Source organism: Chiloscyllium plagiosum, chromosome 34 (assembly GCF_004010195.1).
Source record: "Chiloscyllium plagiosum isolate BGI_BamShark_2017 chromosome 34, ASM401019v2, whole genome shotgun sequence".
NCBI lineage: Eukaryota > Metazoa > Chordata > Chondrichthyes > Orectolobiformes > Hemiscylliidae > Chiloscyllium > Chiloscyllium plagiosum.
The window spans coordinates 24,639,154-24,664,781 of NC_057743.1; the positions used below are offsets into that span (position 1 = coordinate 24,639,154).

General features: G+C 41.1%; 1 protein-coding gene and 1 long non-coding RNA gene across 3 annotated transcripts; one reads left to right on the forward strand and one right to left on the reverse strand.

Moving 5' to 3' along the window:
- Positions 1-1,877: 1,877 nt before the first annotated feature.
- si:ch211-222l21.1 (parathymosin) lies at positions 1,878-6,754 on the reverse strand. Its single transcript, XM_043675948.1, has 5 exons — positions 6,570-6,754; positions 4,306-4,380; positions 3,515-3,590; positions 3,121-3,221; positions 1,878-2,733 (listed from the first exon to the last, which is right to left on the reverse strand). Exons 1-5 carry the CDS (start codon positions 6,612-6,614, stop codon positions 2,665-2,667), a joined length of 366 nt encoding a protein of 121 aa, XP_043531883.1. The 5' UTR covers positions 6,615-6,754; the 3' UTR covers positions 1,878-2,664.
- A 91-nt stretch (positions 6,755-6,845) lies between these two features.
- Positions 6,846-22,674, forward strand: LOC122540350. 2 transcript variants are annotated; one of them, XR_006309268.1, is made up of 5 exons: positions 6,846-7,009; positions 17,125-17,227; positions 17,392-17,841; positions 21,054-21,195; positions 22,446-22,674. It is a non-coding gene; the product is annotated as an uncharacterized LOC122540350 (long non-coding RNA). The 2 variants fall into 2 exon arrangements; XR_006309267.1 differs by lacking the exon at positions 6,846-7,009 and adding an exon at positions 7,581-8,029.
- The last annotated feature ends 2,954 nt before the right edge of the window (positions 22,675-25,628 follow it).

Consider the following 25,628-nt stretch of genomic DNA (forward strand, 5'->3'; position numbering starts at 1 on the left):
AGATACTGTAAAGCAATTAAAAGCAAATTGCTGGAAAAACTCAGGTCTGGCAGCATCTGTGGAGGGAAATCAGGGTTAATGCTGCAGGTCTGGTGACTGATGATAGCTACAAAAATGTTGGTTTACGTGAAGAATAGGTGGGGGGGGGGAAGAGATGGAATAAGGAGTAAATGAAGATGGGGATAGAGCCAAAAATGAAATGAACGATTGGGTAAACAATTTCTTTCTTCTGCATAAAAACCCAACATTTTCCAAGGTACCATCAGTTCGGAGAAGAGTCACAAGACAAAACATTAATTGATTCCTCTCCAGAGGCGACCAGATTGGCTGCACTTTCCCAGCAATTTGTTTTTGGCCTTAGTCTTTGGGGTCATCATCAAAAAGACAATTTGATCAGCCAGACTAGGGAAATAACAAAAGGCCAGGTACAATAATTAAAGGGTTAATTAATCTGATCATTTTTAAAAGCCTGTTTACTAATCCTGCATATGTTCTACATGAAGCAATATTAAATTGTTCCATTTGCACTTAACTAGAATCATGCAATGTAGTAAACCATTTGACCTTTGTGCGTATTACCAGCCCCCAGTTAACTAAATTTTATTCATTTTCCTTGAAAAATGACCAGATTCTGCTTTAGGTGTGATACATGTTCTTGCAGGGTTGATGAGAATATTTGCTCAAATGACCACATTACAGAATTTTATCTCCCAGTCACATTTTCCTTCATTTTAATTCTGGGTTAATTTCCCCAAGATTTCTCTATAGATCCTACATACCAAATAAATCATAACCAGCCAAATAACAATTTTGATGCAGCACAATGGTTCTGTTGTATGTCATCTTGTTATTGAAATTGTTAGAGAGGCTATGCCAGCCCTCACTAACTTTCCAAATACCAAGCCCCTCACACCCACCACTCTTGTACTCCACTTCTACATCTCAGTCAGTTTTGAAGGGGTTACCTGAAACAGTTGTGCACTTTAGAGCCCTTACATTTCCTTAAACCTCAATTTCTAGACCCTGATCTCACTTTCATTACCTACCAACAGAAAGTGACTATAGCTCAAGTTGTATACCTAATAGAATAAAGCTTAAAATTTGATACAATCAATTACACAACACTGGAGTCCACAAACTTAAAAACTGCAGACTCAAGACAGTGATTTAGGTTTTACTGCTGATATGACAAGTCAATGATGTGATGTTACAAAATGCTGAGAATCCTCCAGTCTGACAGCTGATCAACTTAGCAATTCAAGTTACTAAATTTGTATGTGTTGCTTTCAATCTTGTCCAATGACATGTATAGTTTACTTTAGCTGCAAGCACTGGCCTCAGCAGCAACAGCCCAAAGAGAACAGAATGAAACATGATTCTAATGCAAGTGGCAGATAAACACAGACTTTTGGTAAAGCAAGTTTCACCACATTGATCCAGAGTTTAGGCAAGATGTTCAGAGCATGCCAGAAGCTCTCCAAATAGAATTAGCATCCATCATTAACACTTAAAGAAAACCAGGCTGTGACTTGTGCATTTATAGCAGAGGCCAGCCTAACAGATCTCCACCCAAAACCAAACCATCAATTCATTGATTTTTCAGTGTACTTCTCAAACTCTACTGGATTGTTTTGACTTGTACTTATGGTCCCCAGGCAAAGATCTATTGAATGCAGTGACTATTGCACAAGACAAATTAAACAAAATTGAAGACCAGGCAAGTCATAAAAGCAGTCATTAAGTTTACAGCTTAGACTCAAGTCAATAGACAAAACTTAGCCAAGTAAGCAAGCACTTGCACAATTAATTAGAGTGGGGAGCAAAAAGCACAAAGCAGTGGCAAGGAGAATTTTAAAAATACAAAATAATCAGACATGTTTTTAAAAAACCCAAAAGATTTATTTATAGTACTTAACCAGAATATACAAAGTAGTGGTCAAGCATGAACTAATGAGGTATACAAATTTAACCTTGTTCAATATGGAAAGAATGATGCTACTTAATCAAATTACTTTTTAAAACCACATACAGGGTTTTAAGCATAGGTTACAATGAGTTCAAAAAGAAATTTACAAATTGAACCTGTCAATTTTTTGCTGGAAGTTTTGTTTTTGCACCACAAACAATATCAAACAGCGACAAATTGTGGAGCTTAAAGAAAGCTAAATTTTTTTGTTACATTTTTGTATTTTTGTACAGAATAGAAGACCAGGTTTATTTGCCCCCACCCCCCTGCCCTGTTAACAAGACCTATATCTTTGGCCTTCATTGCATAAGAAGCTCTACCCTAAACACAATTTACAAAAAGAAAAAAGGGCAGTTATTTATTTTCTTGAAATAAGAACATGGTCAGTCAAATGTAAAGCATGTGCTTCTAAAATGTACAAATCCAAGTTGTAAACCCATTTCAAAACAGACCTGAAAAACATTTGTTACAGCATTCAAACCCATTACAAATGTGGTTGTACAAAGACCATTAATAAATAACTTCATAAAAAACAAATATTCCCTAGAGCAAATGTCTTGGACAGGTGTTACAGGAACCAGTTGTACAGTACAGTATAAAATCCACACACTGCAAATGTACATTTTTAAAAAAGCACAACCTTTACAAAGTGAACCTGACCACACCATCAAGATATAAAAATTCAACCAAAGGAATGTTTAAGCTTCTGCCTTGGGTTCTGTCGACTCTCCATTTTCTGACTTTTGCCTCTTCTTTTCAACTTCACCCTGTAAAAGAAAAAGTAGTTCAGTCAAACTATGGAGGGTGGTGACAAAAGACTCTCCACTGGAACATTGATACTGCAGCATGTATTTCTCTGGTGAATGTGCCTCAACTTTCAAGACTTTAAAAACCTGCAAATTCACTTCATTCTCTTCAACTTGATTTTTAAAATTCAAAAACTTGGACCTTGAACCTGTTAACATACTTTGCAGAACCAATGACATGTCTCAAATGCCAGTAGACAAGGCATTAAGTCTGCAGGAGGAAGAGGTTTTCCATCTGATAGCACTGCCTACAGAGACCAAACTTCCCACAATTCAGTGTACAATGCTGGGGAGCATGCAAATGACTACAATGCGTTACTTTTAAAGTAAAAGATGACCAACACATACCTGCTCCTCAGCTGGACGCTTCACTGCATGTCCATCTGTATCTTCCTCCTCCTCAGCACCCTCTTCCTCTTCACCATCCTCTTCTTCACCTTCACCCTCAGCTGAAGATAAAACTGGCTATTTACCAAAATCTTCTATACAAAAACTCAAATCACAATGTGATCTTCCAGTGCATGATAGGATGGGATTTCAAGAATTAATCACTATCCAAAATATTTCCCATACGTTAACTGCAGTTAGAGTAAATTCACCTGACTTGGGAGTCAAAATAGCTCACTTGAAGTCTCATTTAAAAACATTTACCTCTTTGCAACTGTAATTGCAAAACATTTACACAAATATTCTCATGTCTCACTGCAGTATTACAAGTCTTTTATATGTTCCTCCTACTTACCATCTTCCTCTTCCTCCTCTTCCTCATCTACTTCCTCTGCATTCTCATCTGTGTGCTCATTTCCATTCTCTTCCTCCTGAAAATGCAAGCAAATCATTATGGGAAGAAAAAAAAAACAAACAAAGCTTGGGTATTTCAGCTGAATGCTCTTGGTCAGCCAGTTCACAGGTATCAACTGTAAATTTCTATCCTTTCAGGAGAACCAAAACTGTCAGTGTCATGAAAAGATAACAATTGAATCCCCTGCTTACACCAATCCAACTCCCCTCCACTGCACCCTCCCTCTCCCACAACCCCCAAATAGTGTACTCATTCAGGCTTCATACAGCTGAATTCAGGTTTAGTCACACTTCAGTGTTTATGGTTAAGGATACTGTACAACATATTTCATGTTTGCATGACTGCATCAGGACAAAGACCATTTACAACACGTGGGCGTAAGCGTCAGTAACACATTCATTACACTGAATCTTCTCAGTTGACTGTACTTAGTACGAGCAGCAACTAAATTAGCACAAAAACTTTCCGAAAAGTCACAAAAACCCCCGATTGTGTGGACGTCGAAAGTTTCGAAAACCGGAGATGTAGGAGGCATAACATTCAACAGTAAAAATGCCCGAGGAGGGTGCGGGGTTTAGGAACAAGAAAATTCAAACTGATGAACACTTTAGTTGGATTGCTTGACTAAACTGGTGCACGTTTGAAAGATTTTGATTAGCCATCCGACAAACAAAATTACCAGCTATGCTAAATGAAACTCTGCGCCCAGCGCCACAGACGCTAATACGTACTGTTCCATTTGCAGGCGCGTCTCCGCTGCCGTTTTCTTTTTTCTCAGTCTCCTCCAGAGCCTTCTCTTTCAGGTCCTGCAAAAAGCCCCAATAAAAACCGCAGGTCACAAACGGTGCTTCTGGTATATCGCCCCGATTGCGAGGATTTCAAGTGACCAGCCAACACTAAGCTAATATATATATATATATATATATATATAGTTATTAAAGTGGCGCACTTTCCTAATCGTGGTAGAAATGAGCGATCACACGGAGACCGCGCTCCGGCAGCGGGAGGATGTCCGCCGGACGCCGGGACCCAAACCCGAGCTGCAGCGGGAGGAAGAGCCCAGCCCGGGGGGCCACAGGAGGCGCGAAGTAACCGCCGCTAACCCCTCACCACAGTACACAAAACCCATGAACATACGCCGAATGTTTTTCTTTAAACTCGTGACTTCAAGCTGGATGATTTTTGAAAATATTTTTGGCACCATAATATTTTTGCAGAAAAATAAAGACGCTGTTGGCTCAAAACAGTACAGTCGACGTTTTAAAAAGTTGACCCCTTTTATTAAACCGGAATCAGCGGCTGCACTCGGGGCTCAGCCCGCATTCAGAGCCGGCTCGGTGCCATCTTAGAGTTGCTGCTGCACTGAGCACCCGACAGCGGTTGCACTGGTGCAGCTGCACGGGCCGCACTTGCCCCTCCCGCGCGCACTTAACGTTACCCCCCACCCCGCCTCGAGCCCCAGAGGGACATGCGCGTGCGCACGCCCCTCCCCCACCCAGCGGGGAGGCGGGGATACAGCTAAGCTCCGCCTCCTGCCTGCCGCGCGCCCACCAACCCGTCCACCTCACCCCCTCCCCCCCATGCACGCGCACCTCTCCCGCCGTTTTCTCGCTGGCGGAAAAGTCCGACCGATGTAAAGAGCGGGAAGCGGGAGCGCGCGAGCGCGACCCCGGAGCCGGCGGCGGTTGTTTGGTTTCATTTAAAAAACTGACTACAAAACAAGGCTGAGGAAAGCAGCAACGCCCGGTGTGTGTCTCGCTAGTCTCCCACAACACCAACCGACGGTCAGCCCGATCACCGAGCGCTTAATCCACTGATTCTTGAGGCAAGCACTTGGGAGCTCGGAGACGGATCGGATCAGATCGCGCCGGGGTCCTTCCGCTTCCCTTTCTCTCTTCCCCCCCCCCCCATTTTGTGGAGAGCAGTTCAGCGACTGAGTGGAATGGAAGAAAGTCCCCAGGTGCAAGATCTCGTAGTCCGGGGGCGGGGGGCAATTCGGGTCTCCGAGGGACACAGTCCCGATGACGGGAAGGTCGGCTCCCGGAATATTCTGACCCCCCCAGGGCTCAAGAGTGATCCGAAACTCCGAAGGGAGCAGAATAGTCCCCTCAGGATCGGGAACGGATGAATAAAGGTCACCAAGTAATCGGAGACCGTCCCCGGGACCAGATGTGGGGAAATCGGGTTTTTGCCCCAACTCTCACGGGATCAGAGGATATGGGGTACCGGACTGGGGATTAAAGGGGGGGAATAGGATCCCGAAATAAACCACGGGCCACCCGAGGGTGAATGGGCTCCTAGAGTGGTCCAAGGGCATCGCCCCGGGGATCGGAGCGGAGGGGGGGGACACACACACACACACGCTGAAATGGGGTCCCGTCGGGAGTGAGTCCCGGGCGGTCGAGCCGAGTGATGCTGTGAGCGGGCGCGGGAACATCATGAAACCAGCAACACCGTAAAAGCCACACAGCGGGTTTTACAACCGCGCATCGCCTACTGAGCGACCAAACCATTAGAGCCCGAGTCCAAAACAAATCCTGGAGCTTTGCACCCAAAACTCCGGAGAACCAGTAAAAGCTCGGTAATAACCATATAAAATCCTATCGAACATTAAAGTGACTCCGACAACATCCAAATCTCAACAGCTCCGATCCCGGAGCCACGCTTCACAGTCATAATCTTCCATTAATAAAGTTTACAACTCTAAAAGGAATAAATAAAAAAAAACTTAAAAACCTGAACAGATGGGTGAAGGGGGGGAAGCGATATAAATTCCACATCTCCCCTTTACCGACCTCCACCCCCCCAAAAAAAACCTTGTTAAAATTATACTCCATTCTGGGTACCAGATTATTTCACAAGTAGATACCATGAGTTGTGCGCACGCTTCACACAAAGAGAAATTAGAGATAACAAAGGAAACACGAGGAAGGTTAAACATAAAAAACGAAATTTATTTTTAAGTTACACTTTTTGGTTAAAATAAATTTCTCACCTTGGGATTTACCTCTTTGGGGGCGTCCACTACGGTATCAGCCATTCTGAGTAAATTTAGAGTATATACAAAGAGTTATAGGTTTTAAAAATAGAGCAAAGGTAGGTAAAGGCTAATTTATCACTTAGGGCTATAGATGATTCTCTCTGTATAGCTCCCTTTAAATCTCACACGCTGTGAGAAGGAATGAGACGCCGTTCACCGCGCTCAGCCTCTTAATACCTCCGCTCCCCGGATATGTGGGCCCGCCTTCCCCAGCTTGAATTGGTCAGTTTTGCCGTCCATCATGTTCCGATTGGAGCGATGCAAATATATCGCATGCTGATTGGTGGCCCTGCTGATTATACAAAGCGCACCGATTGGCTTTATGCTAATCTTTATTTCCCTGTGTTCTATTCCAGTTGGCCCTGCCTCCACTGACTGTCAATCAATCGAATCAGGTAATTCCTATTGGACTGTAATTCAATAATCTCTGGCTCCTTCTCAATGACAACCCCCAAGATGTCGCTCAGTATCAGGCGCACTTGCAGTTGGAAAATGTCGCTCAGCCTGTCCATCGATTGGCGTTGGATATAGCAGCCCCGCCTACAACTCTAATAACGCTTCGACCTGTCGCCCATCTTGACAAGAAACTGCTTTTCACTGGCGCTTCATCCGTCAGTTATTAACGCCCTTCATTATAATTGGCTCTAACGTACAGTCTCACCTTTCATTCGCATTGCCAATCCCTCAGAATGTCCCAGTTTGCTAATTAACCTGATTGGTGCCTTCTAAAAGGTCACAATTGTCACTGTCGAGAAGACTATTTAGGAGCTTCGTGTTTTGTAATTTGAATTGACATTAGAATGATTTTTTTTCTTTCCACTAAGATGATTTATGTCGTGATGTATTTATACCGTTATGGCAAACTGAGTCAATGGTTTTTGGATGTTTGCAATTGAATAGCCAAATAATGACCTAACTAACCAAAACAGTCTGTAAATATCATGTCCATTATCTGGCATTTGTATCTCAAAATAATCTTTTACAATTAACTTTTGTCAAGAACACCAAACCACTTTTACAAAGTAAATCATTGACATTTACAAATAATTTTCATTCGAAATGGCGACGCAAAGTGCTTAAAAATACATCTAGTTCCGGAATTTAAATCCATTCCGAACCAGGCTTCCTAAGTCACCAGAAGCGTCGCTTTGGAAATAAATTTACACTGGTTATTACTGTTAGTGTTTTTCCGGGTCTTACAATTAGTCACAATTTATTGTCAGAAATTGTTGCGGTCTGCTAACTTGTTTCCGGCTTGGAACACGTTTCAGCGCAACGGACATGGTCGTTTTTTGCCACATGTAGTCAGGTGCAATTCTCTCACCTTTCTCACTGGCGGACCATTTCCATTTAGGAACAAGCGTCTTCGTCTCACTAGGCAAGAGCACGAAGCTATAACACAATGGAAATAAAACGTAAGCGTGCAGCGAATTTGTTCTTACCCAGTCTTAATTTGAGTTACAGTATAGTGGATTTTAACAGATCCATGGCGATTTTTTCCCTCAAAATAAAGTTGACACACCATGTAGTTTGTAACCGCGTGAACCTTTGAGTGATACGACCATATTGGTCGGGACTATGCTAACTTTTTATGAGATACACTCCAGGGAATAATTTGGTATTTTAACAGCGTCAATTTCAATTTATTGCACATTTTTTCATCTTCGAAATGCTTTCAAAGGAAGTACTCACATTAAGTTTATTCTCTTCTCTCATATTTCCGGTAGATTCACGATACATTTTAAAGTTTATGGGTTTCTGTCGATAACTAGTTAATTGACAGGAAATCCTTGTTACCTGTTGTATCAACATGTTTTACCTGGCAATGGCTGTCTGAGCACCACCGACTTGGAATACTTTTTTTCCCGCCTTTGGCAGCGTGCCACCTATTTACTCCTGTGGAGAAGTTCCTTTTGTTTGATTGTGAACATAGTTTCTAACAGTCACGCATATCGAAACTGTTGCAACACTGTCTTAAGTAGATTAGTAGTACCCGTTTCTTACTACTTTAGGAGTAAGTAGGAATCTGTTAAATTCCAAAATGCAGTTTATGGTTTAATAAAAAGCTCTTTATAACAAAATGATTATTAATTTATTTACCTTCACGAGCCAAAAAAATAATTTGCTGGGTGAGTCTGTTAGATCGTGACATTCAATGCACACATTTTTTCATTTGGTCACGCCGCTTAAATTGATACAATTTAACACAGAATTTGATTACAGTCCTTTGATGAAAATCAATACCCCTCTCCCATTCTACTCTAATTCATTCTTCTTTGAGATTTCAAAATTTTTGAATTCTTCCTTTCTATAATTTACTGGTTTAAACAAAACAAACTTAACGTCATCAACCACCACCTCCGATTAATGTGGTGTTCTTGCTTAGCCATGATGATGCTCAGCACTAAAACCTTGACCTTTCAACTTAGCCTTTGATTAGAAAACATTAAAAGCATATCTGAACAAAGCCATTTGAGATTTTTTTTAAAAGTACAAATCAAAAATCCTTTCTATCCAATTTTGTTTGATGGAATTAATCTATTGACGGGCTGCCTAGCTGTTATAAAGCCATACAGATTGGGAAGATCTGAGTTGCGGCCACTGGACTGTACATCAACTGACAATTAAGGCAATAATAGACAAAATGTAGATTCGTCTTAGATTATTTAAAAATGAAACAGAATGGGCATTGTAAGGATTTTAGGCGAAAGTGAGTACTGCAAATGCTGGAAATTAGAATCCAGAGTGTGGTGCTGGAAAAGCACAGCAGGTCAGGCAGCATCGGGCTGACTAGTGATCTAAATCTCCCGGCTGCCCCCAATTAGTCAGTTACTTTCATTTTTTTTGTGTTGGCACAAGAATAATTATTTTGGTAAGACATTGGAGTTCCTTTTGGAGAGAAGATAAATCAGCGAGGAATTATTGTACTGAAAAATCCTATAAATCTTGCCTAGAAAAATAATACTGTACTCTTATTATGTTCCATCTTACACGATGAATACTTCTCCGGTGAATAGTCCACATAACTTAACAGGAATGATTAGGAGTTCTTTTCCTACTGATAGTAGAATAGGATTCTACATTTGGTAAATTTTCATAAATGTCTATCTCATTTGAACAGCTTCAATTATCATTTGCTGCATGTTATTGTGGTATATCTCTCCATTTTTGAAACAGCCCTTGCCTTAATCCAACTCATGGAGAATTCTGCAACATTCAAACCAAGGGTGAAACCGTCATCCTTATTCATTACATGTGCAATACTGTTAACTGGCCCTTATTGAACAGAGTCTGGACAGTATCAGTCCAGTTCCAATAAGTCATGAACAGCACACAAACTGTCCTTTACTTGGCTCTAATTAAAAATCTTACTCTGAATGTTGTGAGAAATAGGAAAATGTCATAAGGATGCTTATTCTTTGTTAGCATGAAGGCCATATTATTGGGGTAAGTATGTTTTTTAATTCTGTGTTTAATTATGTCATATTTACTGAAGAAAAGAGCAAAAGAATAAGTTTGAAGGCATTCTTTTATGCCAGTGATTGTTGTGAAATAAGAAACCTGACTGGAAACAACAGTGGAAGTAGAATCCACTTTGAAAAAGTAAGTGAATAAATATTTTTGCAAAAGAGTAAATTGAAAGGGTATGGGGAAAGGAATAGGATCTAGGACTAAATAACTCTTTCAAAGACCAGACACAGGTGTGATGGCCTGAATAGTCTCCTTCTGTACTGTAATTTCTATAACTTGAGAGTGCTTGATTTTAAAATTAAGCACTTGAAATCGGAAGTATTTCACTTCTCCATTCAGTCCACACTAATGTGCCTTATCTTTATGAGTGTGAGTTTCCTCCACAGACCAGAAGGTTACAGTTTGATCACTGGTCTGGTGTCTGATCTCAGCTAGGAAACAGGTTGGAACTCTATAGTTAACTTCAGTATCCTGGTTAGGGAGCAGAAATGTTACCCTTTCTTGAATGCTTTGTAATGCTCCTTACTGAACTATGTGTAGCGTTTGTAATGAGGTAAGCCAGGTGAACCTCAGAATATGATTGGGGGTGTTAATCTGGCCCAATCAGAGAGCCCTACTGACAGATAAGAACAGGCATGTCAGGTGTGTCAGGGCGGACCGAGAACCGGAAGGTGGGTAGGGGCGGGCTGCCTTAGAGTGGTCGGAAGGTGGGAGGGGCGGGGGCTTGTTGGGTCTGTATTGTCTGCACTTTTGTAAGTAATGGTATTGTCTAATGTACAAATGTCATTGTCACTGTCTTGTCATAAGTGGAACTAAGATTGGTGCACTTTGTGTCTTCCACTGTGTCTCACACCTGCACACATGCACCATGGGTGCTGGGGATAAAATAAGCACTACCGCACTTAGGTGGTAGTGTGGGGGTTAAAGGGAATTAAAAAAAAGAAAGAAAAAAAAAAGAACAGGCATGTCTCTGAAGACCTCCTCGTGGGTCTGCTCCTGGGCCTGGCCAAACTGGCCATCAACAGGTCCAGGCAGCGGGCCGTGGAGGGGGTTGTTAGGGCCTGCCCCTCTTCCGCGGCTACGTTAGGGCCCAGGTGTCCTTGGAGAAGGAGCACGCGGTGTCGACCAACACCCTGGAGTTGTTCAGGGAGAGGTGGGCACCGCAGGGAGTGGAGTGCATCATTTCTCCCTCCAATTCTATTTTGATTTAGTCCCTACCCTCCCCTTCACTGTTTTGATCACACCGCACTGCCCTTTGATGTGAAGGGCAGGATTAAAAAAAAAGAACAGGCATGTCTCTGAAGACCTCCTCGTGGGTCTGCTCCTGGGCCTGGCCAAACTGGCCATCAACAGGTCCAGGCAGCGGGCCGTGGAGGGGGTTGTTAGGGCCTGCCCCTCTTCCGCGATTACGTTAGAGCCTGGGTGTCCTTGGAGAAGGAGAACGCGGTGTCGACCAACACCCTGGAGTTGTTCAGGGAGAGGTGGGCACCGCAGGGAGTGGAGTGCATCATTTCTCCCTCCAATTCTATTTTGATTTAGTCCCTACCCTCCCCTTCACTGTTTTGATCACACAGCACTGCCCTTTGCTGTGAAGGGCAGTGTTTGTCACTGGCCACCCGGGTGTTTTCCTATCTTCCTGGTGGTGGAAATTGAATAAAGATTCATGCACTTTGTGTCTTTCACTGAAAAAAAGAAAAAAAAAGAACAGGCATGTCTCAGAGCTGGCTCTGAAGGAGCTGGATCAATGGTTAAGGACTCTCCATTTTGTATTAAGGAGGGCGGGGGTGGGGGGACTGACTTCTGTTAAAAAAAAACAGGCATGTAAGACATCCTGTTCACTCTGTTAGTTGGGTCTTGGGGCGCTGGATCAGTATCAAGGACTTACCATGTGTAAATAAAGGGTGACTTGGTGATAGGACACCAACCCCTGTGGAGTTATTTCACTATGCATATCTGTATTTGAGGATAGGTTTGGAGAGATTATTTTATAATTGGGTTTAAATGTGATGTCTTCTGAAGTTAAATAGCCTGTCAACAAAATGGCAATTAACAACACAGTGAGGTTGTATTTTAGTACTTTCTGGAGAAATGAAAGCGAGTAAAATGTTTGAAAGTAAATAAAACCAAAAATTTCAAAGTATAAATGCTGTTACTGTCAAACCCCAAGTTAGTAAGGAGTTGTTTGCAGCATGTGGTAAAATGATTCATTTTCAGGTGGAGACTGATTGAGCCAAGTTACATAGTGGTCAAATGCAAAAAGTCAATGCACTAAATGGGAATAAGTACGTATTTGATTGTACTGTATGGAAATTGAACTAAAGCTGATCTGGAGATAATGTTTATTCTGACACTGTTCAAAACCTGCATGGTGTTGTTCAACTTGCAGGATATGTGGACTTTGGCTGATTGCAGACTTAGTTGTGTCTCAGTTAATATTTGGAAGACTGTCCATTGTTTCTCTTTCCCATGCCCACTATTACATTGCTTCTTTAAATCTGTAAACTTTTAAGTCCTAGTTGTCTTTACTAGATGATAAACAGACAATCGTAGATATGGAACTTAGTTCCCTGTTTTGTATTACATGCTTAGTGTTTGCAGTCTGAGGATTGTACAAATATAGTCCAGCCAAGCTTCTCCAGAAGGCAAACCAATGAGAACATGGAAACCACACACAGAGACCCTGAACAGGAGGATTAAAAACAGTTCAAGTTCAGGCCATACACTTCAGTTCTCTATTTCTTGTATTGATTGTTCTTTTTCAAAGGGTTCAAAATGATTTTATTGCCTAATTTTGCATCCTGACTTAATCATTATTCCCTGTAATTAGCAGTGTTTAGATCCTCGAAATATGCAGAAACATTATGTAATTTTCTCTTGCTAATGTTGCTCCCTGCTTAAGGCTTGGCCTTTGACCTGGAAGCAATACGGTAGGGGGCATTTGTAATTTCTGTGAAAGCTCCTTAGAATCTGTGATTGCTTTTCAGAAAGTTTCAGAAGGACTTTTGAGGATTTATATCAGTTGTAAGATCAATTTTTTTTAGGTGCTAGGAAGTACTGGTGCATTTGACCTGAATATCCCATAAGAAGAAATTTAAGAATGAGATCATATGGCTGGCAGGCACAAGGAAGAGTTAGAGAGACAAACAAATGCTACAATCAAATCAGTGGGAGGGTGAAGATGATTAACACAGCTGTAAACAAAAAGAATGTAATCATGCTCAGAAAGAAGAACACCGAATTCATGAGGTCAAAGCTTGACAAAAAGATTGATTTTCTATCTAGCTGTATAAAGAAAAATAGAATTCTGGAAGAATTCTTGAAAGGGTTCAGAAAAGATTTACAAGGGTGTTGCCAGGGTTGAAGGATTTAAGCAACAGGAAGAGGCTGAATAGGCTGGGGCTGTTTTCCCTGGAGTATTGGAGGCTGAGGGGTGAGCTTATAGAGGTTTATAAAATCATGAGGGGTATGGATAGGATAAATAGACAAGTATTTTTCCTAGAGTGGGGGAGTCCAGAACTAGAGGGCATAGGTTTAGGATGAGAGGAGAATGATAAAAAAGGGATCTTAGAGGCAACATTTTCACACAAAGGGTGATGCGTGTATGGAGTGAACTACCAGAGGAATGGTGGAGGCTGATACAATTACAGCATTTAAAAGGCATCTGGATAGGTATATGAATAGGAAGGGTTTAGAGGGATATGGGCCAAGTGCTGCCAAATGGGAATATATTAGGTTAGGATATCTAGTTGGCATGGACAAGTTAGACTGAAGGGTCTGTTTCCATACTGTACCTTCATGCTGTACATTTTTATGACTCTTGAGGATGTGATGTAACAGCAAGCTAAAAGAGGTTGAATCCTAAAAAGTGGTGAAAAAAACTTAAGTATGTGGAAAAAAAACTTGAGAGTTTGTGTCAGAGGTCGGTCAGTTGAATGGAACTCTGGATAGCTACGTCATCAGGACTATTGTGACCTGAGACAGTGAGAGTTCATAGCAGTGTGTCTTAAAATGATAATTGTGCCTGTGAAACTGAGAGGTGAAAGTTATTTTTAAATAGGATCCTGACCTACCCTGTGTGAATATTGAATAACAAATTGTGGAATTCTATAGCTATTTAGTGCCAAATGTCTGCAAGATGTGATGCAGATGCTTATGGTTGTATAAGGTATATCTTTAAATTGACTAGTTAAAGTGAATTTTATATTTTTGATTGAAATAGCACTTGTTGGTTAATTCATTGTTAGTTGTAGCTTCTGATTCCTGGAAAAATTATAAAAAGTTAGATCCTGCTTGAAATTTCTTCATTTGGGTACCATTCAGTAAATTTCAGTTATTTTATGGAGATTGTAACAAATGTAAGATAAAGCATAAAAGGCATGCATTTGCAGAAGACAGGTGCATAATTCAATTGAGAATCTGGATCAATGTAACAAGTTCAAAGGGTAGGTAAGTGAAAAAATGAAAAAGAGTAGCAGAGACAGTATGAGGGGAGGCTAAGCAGCCAATATAAAAGGGATTTAGAAAGTCTTCTTTAAGCATATAAATAGCAACATAGTGACAAAAAAGAGTGGGGTGGATTAGGTTTCAAAAAAGGGTATTCATGCATGAAGTTAGGGGGGCATGGTTGAGACACTAAATAAGCACTTAATATCCCTGCCCTTGATAAAGACAGATGCAGCCCCACTCACATTGAAAGATGAGGCTATTGAGACATTGGATGGACAAAAATCTAATAAATAGAAGGGCTTGTATAGGTTGTCTGGACTTAAGGTTGACAAGAAACTAGGACTGGATGAAATGTATAAGGGAGAGAATGGTGGAAATTATGGAGACACTGGCTATAATCGTCTAAATCCTCCTTTGTGGTGCCAGGGGACTGACAAATTAACGAATGGCAAATGTTGCACTTTTCTTCAAAATGGATGCAAGAATAAATTCAACTACAGACCAGACAATTGAACATTGCTGGTAGGAAGGGATTTGTCAATGACAATTTGGGACAAAATTAATAGTCAGTTGAACAAATGTGGATTTATTAGGGGCAAATCATATCTAACTTACTCACTTGAGGTCTTTTTGATGAAATTACAGAGAGGTTTGACATGAACTTCAGAAGGCATTTGATAATGTGCCACATAACAAGCTTGTCATAAAGTCATAGTCATACAGCACCAAAGCCCATGGAGTAAAAAGAGCGGTGGTAGCACGGGTACAAAGTTGGTCGACTGTCAGGAAGCAGAGAAATGGTGAATGAATATTTCCTGGACTGGAACAAGATATGTAGTGTGGTTCATAAGGGATTTGTATGTTTTGCTGTTTTTCTTGATCTGTATTAATGAGGGCACAATACCAAAATTTGTGAATGAGTCAAAAAATTGACAATATTGTGAACTGTGAGGAGGATATTGATAAATTTCAGGAGGACTTAGATGAGTCGCTGGTGGATCAGTGGGAGACTGATTTTGGTGCAGAGAAATGTGAAGTGATTCGTTTTGACGGGAAGAATGAGGAGAGACAATATAAAATGAAAGGTGTAATTCTAAAAAGGGTGCAAGAGCAGAGGAACCTTGGTGTATCATTGCTCATTAAAGATAGCTGTGCAGGTTTAAAAACCCAGTTAATAAATCATAAGACATCTTGGACTTTATAGATATGAGCATTGAGTACAAAACAAAGTTATGCGGAACCTGTATAAAATGCTGGTTCTGCCTTAGTTGGTGAGAGAAGAAAGATTTAAAAGGGACCTGAGGGGCAACATTTTCATGCAGATAGTGGTTCATATGTGGAATGGCCAGAGGAAGTTGTATATACAGTACAGTTACAACATTAAAAGACATTTGGACAGGTACATGAATTGGAAGGGTTTAGAAGGATATGGGCCAAATATAGGCAAATGGGAATAATTTGGGAAATTTGGTCAGCATTGACAAGTTGAACTGAAGGGCCTGTTTGTGTGCTGTATGACTCTATGAAGTATTGTTTCCAATTCTGGGACCACAGAAGGATGTGAAGGTGTTTATTGTAAGGGCCACAGAGTGTAATCGTAGGAAAGTTTACGACAACCTTTCAGGCTATTGCTGAGACTACACTTGAACTACTGCAGGCAGTTTTGTTTCCTTACTTAAAGAAACTTACACTTGCATTGGAAGTAGCTCAGCCATGGTTCACTAGCTTGATTCCTGGGTGGAAGGCATTGTCTTATAAGGAATGATTAAGCAAATTAGGCATTACTCATTGGAGTTTGAAGAATGAAAGGTGATCTTATTGAAACATGCACCTGAATTTTCCATTTGGAATTAAAATATATGGAAAGTATCTCAGATGGCATCATATTTACCATGGGAAATTTTCTTGTGAAAATCATCCCCTCTTCAGCTCATTTCATGTGCAAGTCGGTTCTATAGCGAATTTAAATGGGGAATTGCTGCCATCAACACTTTCCACCATCAAATGTTCTGGCACCAAATTTAAAGGTTACCTGGGCAGCTCTCACTCAATGCAATCTAGGATCATCACAGGAGTCTGTAATCATTGTTGCCACCCATCCTCAAAGATGTCTGCCAAGCATCAAAAAGTGATTACCATATTGGAGCATTTGCTTCAGGCCAACCAGATAAAAAGGAAGGTCCTCTTCCCCATCTGACAGGAGGAAATGCCCTCTCATCAGACCCAGACAGCCTTTGCTTCGGGGGCCTCTAATAGGCATCAGTGAAGCAGGACCGAGTTCAGAAAGGCAATGAAAGATCTTGTGCACTCTGCAAAATTGTGTCACCCTCTTCTCTCTGCAACCTCATACACATAGGGCTATCACTGTAAAACTGCCACTATACAGCCATGGCACATAGTCAAGCCTACTTCACCATAACATGAATGATATACAATCACATGCACCTTATGTTGACAATCTTCTACCACTTCTCTGGCAATGAGCTTTCCTCAATGACTCAATTACTGGAGATGGCTCATCACCTGGCTGGACTTTGCATGCTTATCAATTGTTCATTGTAATCACACAGCCTATTTCTTTCCCTCATTGCAGGACAAGGCAGCATACAAATATGAGGAGAGGACCAAAACTGGAGAAGACACTCATGATGTCCATGCCTTCACTACATACAAGAAAGATGCATTCCAACTGGCAGGTAAGGACCAAGACTGGTCCTAACCAACAGAAACATCAGCATGGGAGAATCCAGTGGGCAACATTGCCGTGTACTCTTTTCAAACATGCTGCCACTCTCAGTCTTTCCTTGAGAGAAGGGTATGTGCTTCTTTACCAACTAATTCTTTTTCTTCTCTTCCACAGAGACAGAGGTCAACAGATTGTCAAATAGTAAAGGTCCAAGAGCTCTATAGAACAAGAGTAAAGCCTGTGACACCTTAAACAACGCCCGCTGCAAGGCTTTCACTTGCACATTCCATCATCACAGAGACTATCACCTTAATGGGTTCCCTAGTTAGAATAAATTTGGGGACATACTCTGATGAACCATTCCCATCATCTCTGACAATCAGAGGACTATCAAAGAACAGGCTGAGCCCAATGCAGAAGCCTCAAACCTAACATGTTCAATCTGCAGAGACAGACATAGAAACTTAGGCAGGAATACAGAGGTCTTCGCTAAACAAGAACTAAAGGTGAAGCAGTCCATTCATCTTCTGCCTGCTGTGGTAGCTCTGGGATATGATCGCTCATCTTCCACAGAAAGGTGGGATCACATTGGAGACTGGTATCCAGCAAAATGCTCAGAGACAGGTGAATTTGCTGTCAGACTTACACTATATTGCTCTAGCCATGGGTGCTTAGCATCAATGGCAAGGTTGCCTGGGAACAAGACACCTCAACCTCACTGTAGGTGCCCTCTTCTTCTCAAGGCAATGGGTGATGCCAACAAGCACACACAGGGAACAGGAGTGACAGACAAGCATCCTGGGAATTTTATCTCAGGGCATTCCAAAGATACTCTGCCCCCCATCTCTCCTATTGTCCTAATGCCTGCAACAGATCAGGTCAAGGAAGGTATACCTACATCTGTACAGGAGACTGTCATCTGCCTGGGGCTCACCTGCCAAAGTCTTCACAATTACCAGGCTGTATCAGTCAGTGGGTACTCGAGCTGCGAATATCAGGCCCAGATATAGACAAAGTGGTAGTCTAAGGAAGAATAAATCTTTTTGAGCACACCTCAGGCCACATGTACTAATTTAATGTAAAAATAATGCATGCAAATGCATATGCACCTTCATTGTTCCATTATTTCATGTAATTTCATTTCTCCACTATGAGTTGACAGGTTTTCTGAAATGAAAGCATTGCAATGGGGTTACTCATAAGATTGCAGATTGCTCACAATGCCCTCTGATGGCAACATGGGCCTAACCAATTAAATTAATAATTAGTTAAGCATTAGCAAACAGGGCATCAGTGACCTCTTGGATAAATTTTAGTGAATAATTATGAGATTTCATTGAGATTCCCAAGTAGCTCCCTAAAATGATCAACTGATATAGGAATTCACAACTGCTCTCACTTTCAAGTCAACTGGGATGGGATACCCTTTTTGTCTGGCATGTTCCATGTATTTGTCCAGTAGCTGACAGATGTAGGAGACAACTTCCCAGGATTTCTTAAAATGCTTCAAAAGGCTTCAATGCTCACAATCTGTCATTTGCAAATGGCTATATTGAATCTTGTAGACTCTATTTCAGAACAATGCTCTCTGTCTCCATCAGCCTTCTTCAGCAGGCTGTTGTGGCCTCTGCAGGCTGGTCCACATCTGGTGCCAGTTTCTGCTGCTGTTTCTCTTGCTCTTGTTGCTGGTTTAGCAGTCAACACATGCAATTTGTTCTGAGTAGACCTGTTCAGGGTTGACTTGTGCCATCTTGGTGTTATTTTCAGGAGATTTGAGGAAACTATAAATATCATTTCGTTAGTCATGCTTCTCTCCGACCCTATGCCTATGAGAGTCCGTCACTTTGCAGTGTTTCTCACATGCCTGTTCTCTAACCATCATGTAATCCACGGGATGCTGCATTATGTTTGTCTTTAAGGACAGATTTTTGTGAACATCATGACATTCACTTTTAGATAGTGTGCATTATACAGGAAACTGAACGCATGACAGTACACCTTTAATGAGGTTGAAGCAAGACCTGTCAAATGTGTCCTTGGTATGATGACATTGCCAGCATCAACCCCATCCCTCCAACCCCAAGTTTTGCCAATTTTCTGCTTGTCTAGCTGTGGTATCAGCCTGGATTCTAGAATACATGTTGCTGGTGGTGGTTGCCTTGTGCCAACAGGGTAGCTTTATATTGCATTTGTCTCCCTGACTATATTGTACACAGTGTACTTGAGAGATCATAAGGGGGCAATCTGTTTTAAATGTACTCTGCATCCTTGACTTCAAAAGATCATGTGGTCATGCGTTTATATGAGTATGGTTGATATGCTGGTACTATAGCAATTGAGGGCAGCTGTATCTGACTATCCACTGGACTCCTGATTGAAAGGAGTTGGTCTAAACATGCAATTCCACCAAATAAAAATTTCTCCCATTTTGGCTGCAGTCAATTCTACTTTGTTAGTGACGTGCAGTAAGTTTGATACCTTTTCAGGAAGGTGAAATTCAGCTTGCTCATTGGGCAGTTCAAGTATCAAACACTAAACCCTCCCCTGCCCCCCAGCACCCACCCACCCATCCACTTGACATATCACCTCCTTCCCATTCTGTACCATCCCACCTGGTTCACCATCCCTGTTGCCAATATAACTCTCCATCCTCTCTTTAGTGTGCTGGCAATCATTGTCAGCACTGAAGTTTCCGACCTTTCTCCATAGCCCCTGGACATAGAGGTCTCACTGGCTCTCTCTTGATAGAAGCCATTTATACCTTGGCATTCCTTAATTCACCCCTGACCTTCCAAATCCCTGGCAACATCATATATCTGCCCTCCATCCTTATGACTGCTTTCCCTCACTGCAGCATCCTAGCAGACCTGGTTCCAGACAATAGCTGGCTTCATTGTGAACAACACCACAGATAGACCTTCACTATCCCAACCTATCTAGAAATCAAGAACACACGGCCACACGAGTCTAGCCCCACACTAACATAAGCACAACTTCCTCATTGTAATCCAGAGTGACTGCATCATCCCCTTCCCCCCTTCACTGCGTTTATAGCTCCATGCCATTTAGACAATGCCACTCCGTATTTACTGCTATTGTCACTCCATGCTGTTTAGTTATGAGCAGCCCTTTGTGATGTACATGAAAACCCAATCTTCAGCCATGAGATGTTAGATTAGATTAGATTAGATTCGCTACAGTGTGGAAACAGGCCCTTTGGCCCAACTTGTCCACACCGACCCTCCGAAGAGCAACCCACCCAGATCTTTTCCCCTACATTTACCCTTGACTAATGCACCTAACAGTACGGGCAATTTAGCATGACCAATTCACCGAACCTGCATATCTTTGGACTGTGGGAGGAAACCGGAACACCCGGAGGAAACCCATGCAGACACGGGGAGAATGTGCAAACTCCACACAGACAGTCACCCGAGGCCGGAATTGAACCTGGATCCCTGGCGCTGTGAGGCAACAGTGCTAACCACTGAGCCACCGTCCCGCCCTTACCATTTGCCATGTATGCAAAAGCTTGCCCTTGAGCCCCACTTGCTATATATCATTTGGGCTTGGGTCCACAAGAAGGTTTCAACTTTACTTGGAGAAGTGACAGTACAAATGAATTTCAGTATCATATAAAGCCATATTACTTTAAGGATAAAGCAACAAATATTACCCTGATGTGGGTGAGGAAGTGCTACTTGCTAAATACATGCCTGCGTTTTTGCTGGTGGGTCTTTGAAGTCTCTCAATTAAATAGAAGTTAATGGGGACAACAAAATTAATTAAAGGAAATTATAACAAATGCATGCAAATGGATTTCTCACTACCTGTAGACAATATTCTTGACCCACCACTGAAGGGGAAGAACTTAAACCACTGAAGTAAATTTTGGCCTCTCATACATTATATTCACCTGCCTACCATTTTGTTTACCATGACAAGGACTGGAAAATCCTGCTATGGGAATTTGACAAGGTAAGACAATGGGTATTTCCTCTCATGATTGAAATCTAGAACAGAGAACACAATAGAATAAAAGTGGTCTCCCACTTAAGATAGAGGTGAAGAGGAATTTCATTTATCACAGGCTTGTTAGTTTTCAAATTCATTTCTACAGAGGGCAGTATAGGCTGGTATTTTATTATTTTGAAGGCTGAGTTACACAGATTTTGATTGATAAGGACTTCAAAAGGTTTAAGCAAACAGGTAGTGAAGTGGAGTTAAGGCCAGAATCAGAGTTGCTTTAGAGCACAGAAGGCTGAGAGGAGATTGAGGTGTATAAGTTTATAAAGGGACATGGACAGGGGGATAGGAAGCAGTTGTTCCCTTTAGTTGAAGGGTCAGTAACAAGAGAGCATTATTTTAAGGTAAAATCCAGGAGGCTTAGAGGGGATTGGAAGAAAAATATTTTCACTAAAAAGGTGGCGGGATTCTGGAATTTGCTGCCTGGCGGGGTAGTTGAGGTGGGAAACCTCACAAACTTTAAAAGATATAATTAGATGAGCACTTGAAATGTTATGACATTTAAGGCTATTGCCCAAGTGCTGGAAAGGAGAATTCGTGTGGATCTCGAGTAATTTTTTAATGATGGACTCTTCTGTACCGTATTGTTCAGATCAGCTGTCATCTTATTGAATGGCAGAGAAGGCTTGATGGGCTCAATGGCCTACTACTCCTTTGATCTTTTTAGAGAGGGTGCAGAAAAGATTCGTGAAAATGGTTCCTACGTCAGTTCCTTGGACAGATTAGAGAAACTGGTACTGTTCTCCTCGAAGAATGGATTAGGAAAATAGTTGTTAGGCTTTCAAAGTGATCTGGATAGAATAGATAGAGAGAAACCATTTTGATTGGTGGATGGGGTGAGAATTCGAAGATAACAAGTTAAAGTAATTGTATCTTTTGCCAATGAAGTTATATACATAATTAGGATCTGTAATGCACTGGTTGGATGGGGTTGAGTTGTGGCAGCATCAATTAAAGCCTTTAAAATAGAAATAGATAATTATCTGCAGGTGTAAGGGGAAAACATGGATTTGTGGGACAAGGTAGTTGGCTCTTCCAGAGAGCTAACATGGACATAACAGGATCTGTGCTGTAACCATTAATTATAAATGAAACTTAATCCTCTTCAAATAATGTAAGCAATGAAAGTATCTGAAAGAAAGAAAGACTTGCATTTATGTTGCACTTTTCATGACCACTGGATGTTTCAAATTGCTTCACAGACAATGAAGAATGTTTGGAGTGCAATCACTATTATACAGGAAATCTGGCAGCCAATTTGTTACATAGCAAACTTCCATGAACAGCAATGTGTTAATAAAATAGAAGATGCTAGAAGTATTCAGCAGGCCTGAAGCATTAACTCGGTTTCTCAATCAACAGATGCTGCCAAACCTGCTGAGTATTTCCAGAAATTTCTGTTTTTGTTTCAGATTTCCAGCATCCATTGTACTTTGCTTTTGTTTTAAGTCATACAATGATGGCCAGATAATCTGTTCATTTGAAATGTTGATTGAGGGGTAAATATTATCCAGGACATCAAGGAGCACATCCCTGCCATTGTTCAAGATATGTGCCATGGGACCTTTTACAGTAACTTGAGTAGATGGGACTCAGTTTAATTTCTCACCCGAATGGCTGTTTTTCTGACAATTCAGCCTTTATTCTGCACTCAAATGCGAGAGTGGAACTTGAATCTGGAACTTTGTGACTGAAATCAGACTGTTACAGATGAATCCATGGCTGATACACCCTCTTTCCAACATTCAATACGATCACAGCAACTTCAATTGTACTTTTCTGTGGATCCTTATATTGCTTGTTGTCATTTCGGATACAATACAACCAGTGAGATATTAACTACTCAGTCTTGCATTTTATTTCACAACCTAGTACCATCTATTCGCCCCTTATGTCCATCCAGCAGATATTTTTAATCCACCTGTTCAGACATGTTATGACACACCTCTAGAGGAGGTGGGATGTGAACCAGGATCTACTAGCTCAGAGGTAGGGGCAGCACAAAAGCCCAAATATCTACCCAGTGAAGATATTTTCAATGAACCTATTCAGAGGTGTTTTGGCACACCTCTGAAAAAGATGGGACTTGACAGTACTACCACAACACCACAAAGCCCTATCTGTCTACCCAGTTTTTTTTGTGTATATCTACTCAGTCAATGAATTAATTAATCCTAATCAGCTGCTTAACTACTTGCTTTATTAACAGATTTCTCTATTCTCTTCAAATAAAAATCTTTGAAAACATATAGAAAATTCTTGAACAAAATTAATGAAAAGTAAGTATGATTTTTTTCACATTCTATAATGTTACCTTGAAGTACAAACAGTAACAGAGAACAAAGAAAATTTACAGCCCAGGAGCAGGGCCTTCGGCCCTTCAAGCCGAGCCGATCCAAATCTACTGTCTAAACCTGTCGCCCACTTCCTAAGCATCTGTATCCTTCTGCTCCCCATCTACTCATGCATCTGTCCAGACGCATCTTAAATGAATCTACCATGCCTGCCTCTACCACCTCTTCTGACAATGCGTTCCAGACGCTCACCACCCTCTGTGTGAAGTACGTGCCACGTGTATCCCCCTTAAACTTTCCAACTCTCACCTTGAAAGCATGACCTCTCGTTATTGAATCCTTCACCCTGGGTTTATCCAATGATTTTTCTGTCCTTTCTACATTTTAACATGACTTGCCAGCTCTTATACTCAATACCCCATCCAATGAAGGCAAGCATACCATATACCTTGACCACTCTATCCACTGTGCAGCCATCTTCACGGTACAATGGACCTGCACTCCCAGGTCTCTCTGCCCATCAACTTTACCCAAGACTCTTCCGTTCATTGTATAACTCACTCTAGAATTAGTCTTGCCTAAATGCATCACCTCACATTTGTCTGGATTGAAATCCATCTGCCACTTTTCAGCCCAACTCTCCAGTCTATCTATATCCTCCTGTATTCTTTGACAGTCCCTTATGTTTTCTGCTACTCCATCAATGTTCGTGTCATCTGCAAACTTGCTGATTATACCAACAGTGCCCTCTTCCAGACCACTTATGTATATCACAAACAACAGTGGCCCCAACACTGACCCCTGTGGAACACCACTGGTCACCTTTCTCCATTTCGAGAAACTCCCTTCAACTACTACTGTCTGTCTCCTGTTGCTCAACCAGTACTTTATCCACCTAGCTAGCATACCTGCACTCCATGTGACTTCTTTAATCTACCGTGGGGAACCTTATCAAACACCTTACTAAAGTCCATGTCTATGACATCAACAGCCCTTCCTTCATCTATCATCTTGGTCACTTCCTCAAAGAACTCTATTAAGTTGGTGAGGCACGATCTCCCCCATACAAAACCATATTGTCTATCATTGATAAGCCCATTCTTTTCTAAATATAAATAGATCCTATCTCTCAGTACCCTCTCCAGTAACAAAATAAATATTTTTAATATTTCATAATATATTCAATCTCCCAAATTCTCCTTTCTTCCTTTGAACAACAAAAAAGTTACAATATTTAATCACAATGTAATCCAAACAAGAATTGTTTTTAAAAAACATCCTCATATAGTGGACATCCTTCTTTGAGGATCTCCAATAATTTATTGAAGTAAGTACATTCCTTTTGAGAAAGTCTAACAACTAGTGACTTTTGTCAATCCACTTTGGTTTGGAAATCTCTTTACTTTTTAACATTCTCTTTATGCTGACAAGGTCAATCCTTAAAGTTGTTTCTCTGATACCTTTGGTTGGAGCTGCATTGTCCTCAAGAACAGATATCCACATAACATTCCATAAACAAACATTTCTTGGATTTTCCTTTTGTTACCTTTGTATCTTTAGCTTCTACTAGCACCAATTTGTCAATCAAAAATGTACTGTTCACTTTTTTATTTTCTTGGCTTCCCAGGTCAGATAACTTTATTTATTCGCATGAAGATAATGATAAACCATGTCATAGTTGGAATAGCTATAAAGAAAATTGATATGCAAAGCATATCATTAAAAGTTTCATATCCTTTGGTCACCCAAGACTGTGTGCATTCTGCTGAATTGAATTTCTTTAATATTTTAATTGCTCTCAGGACTTCCTCAACAATTGCAAGTATCATCATAGTACCCAGTTCCAACATGTCATAACTGTCATTGAATCTGGTTTGGCTGCACAACTAGTTTATCTGTCCAGACAAATTTCTTAATTGATTTGTTTCTTCCTTGGATGCAAACCTTTATTTCTGAGGGGGCTTGGTCAGATCTATCAGAATGTGATTAACATTTTTCAAACAAAATTGTTGATCCAAAGTCACTGCTGATTTTTTTTTCTCTGCTTGATGTCTAAACCTTTATATCTAAAGGCCCCCAAAGCCTAACTTC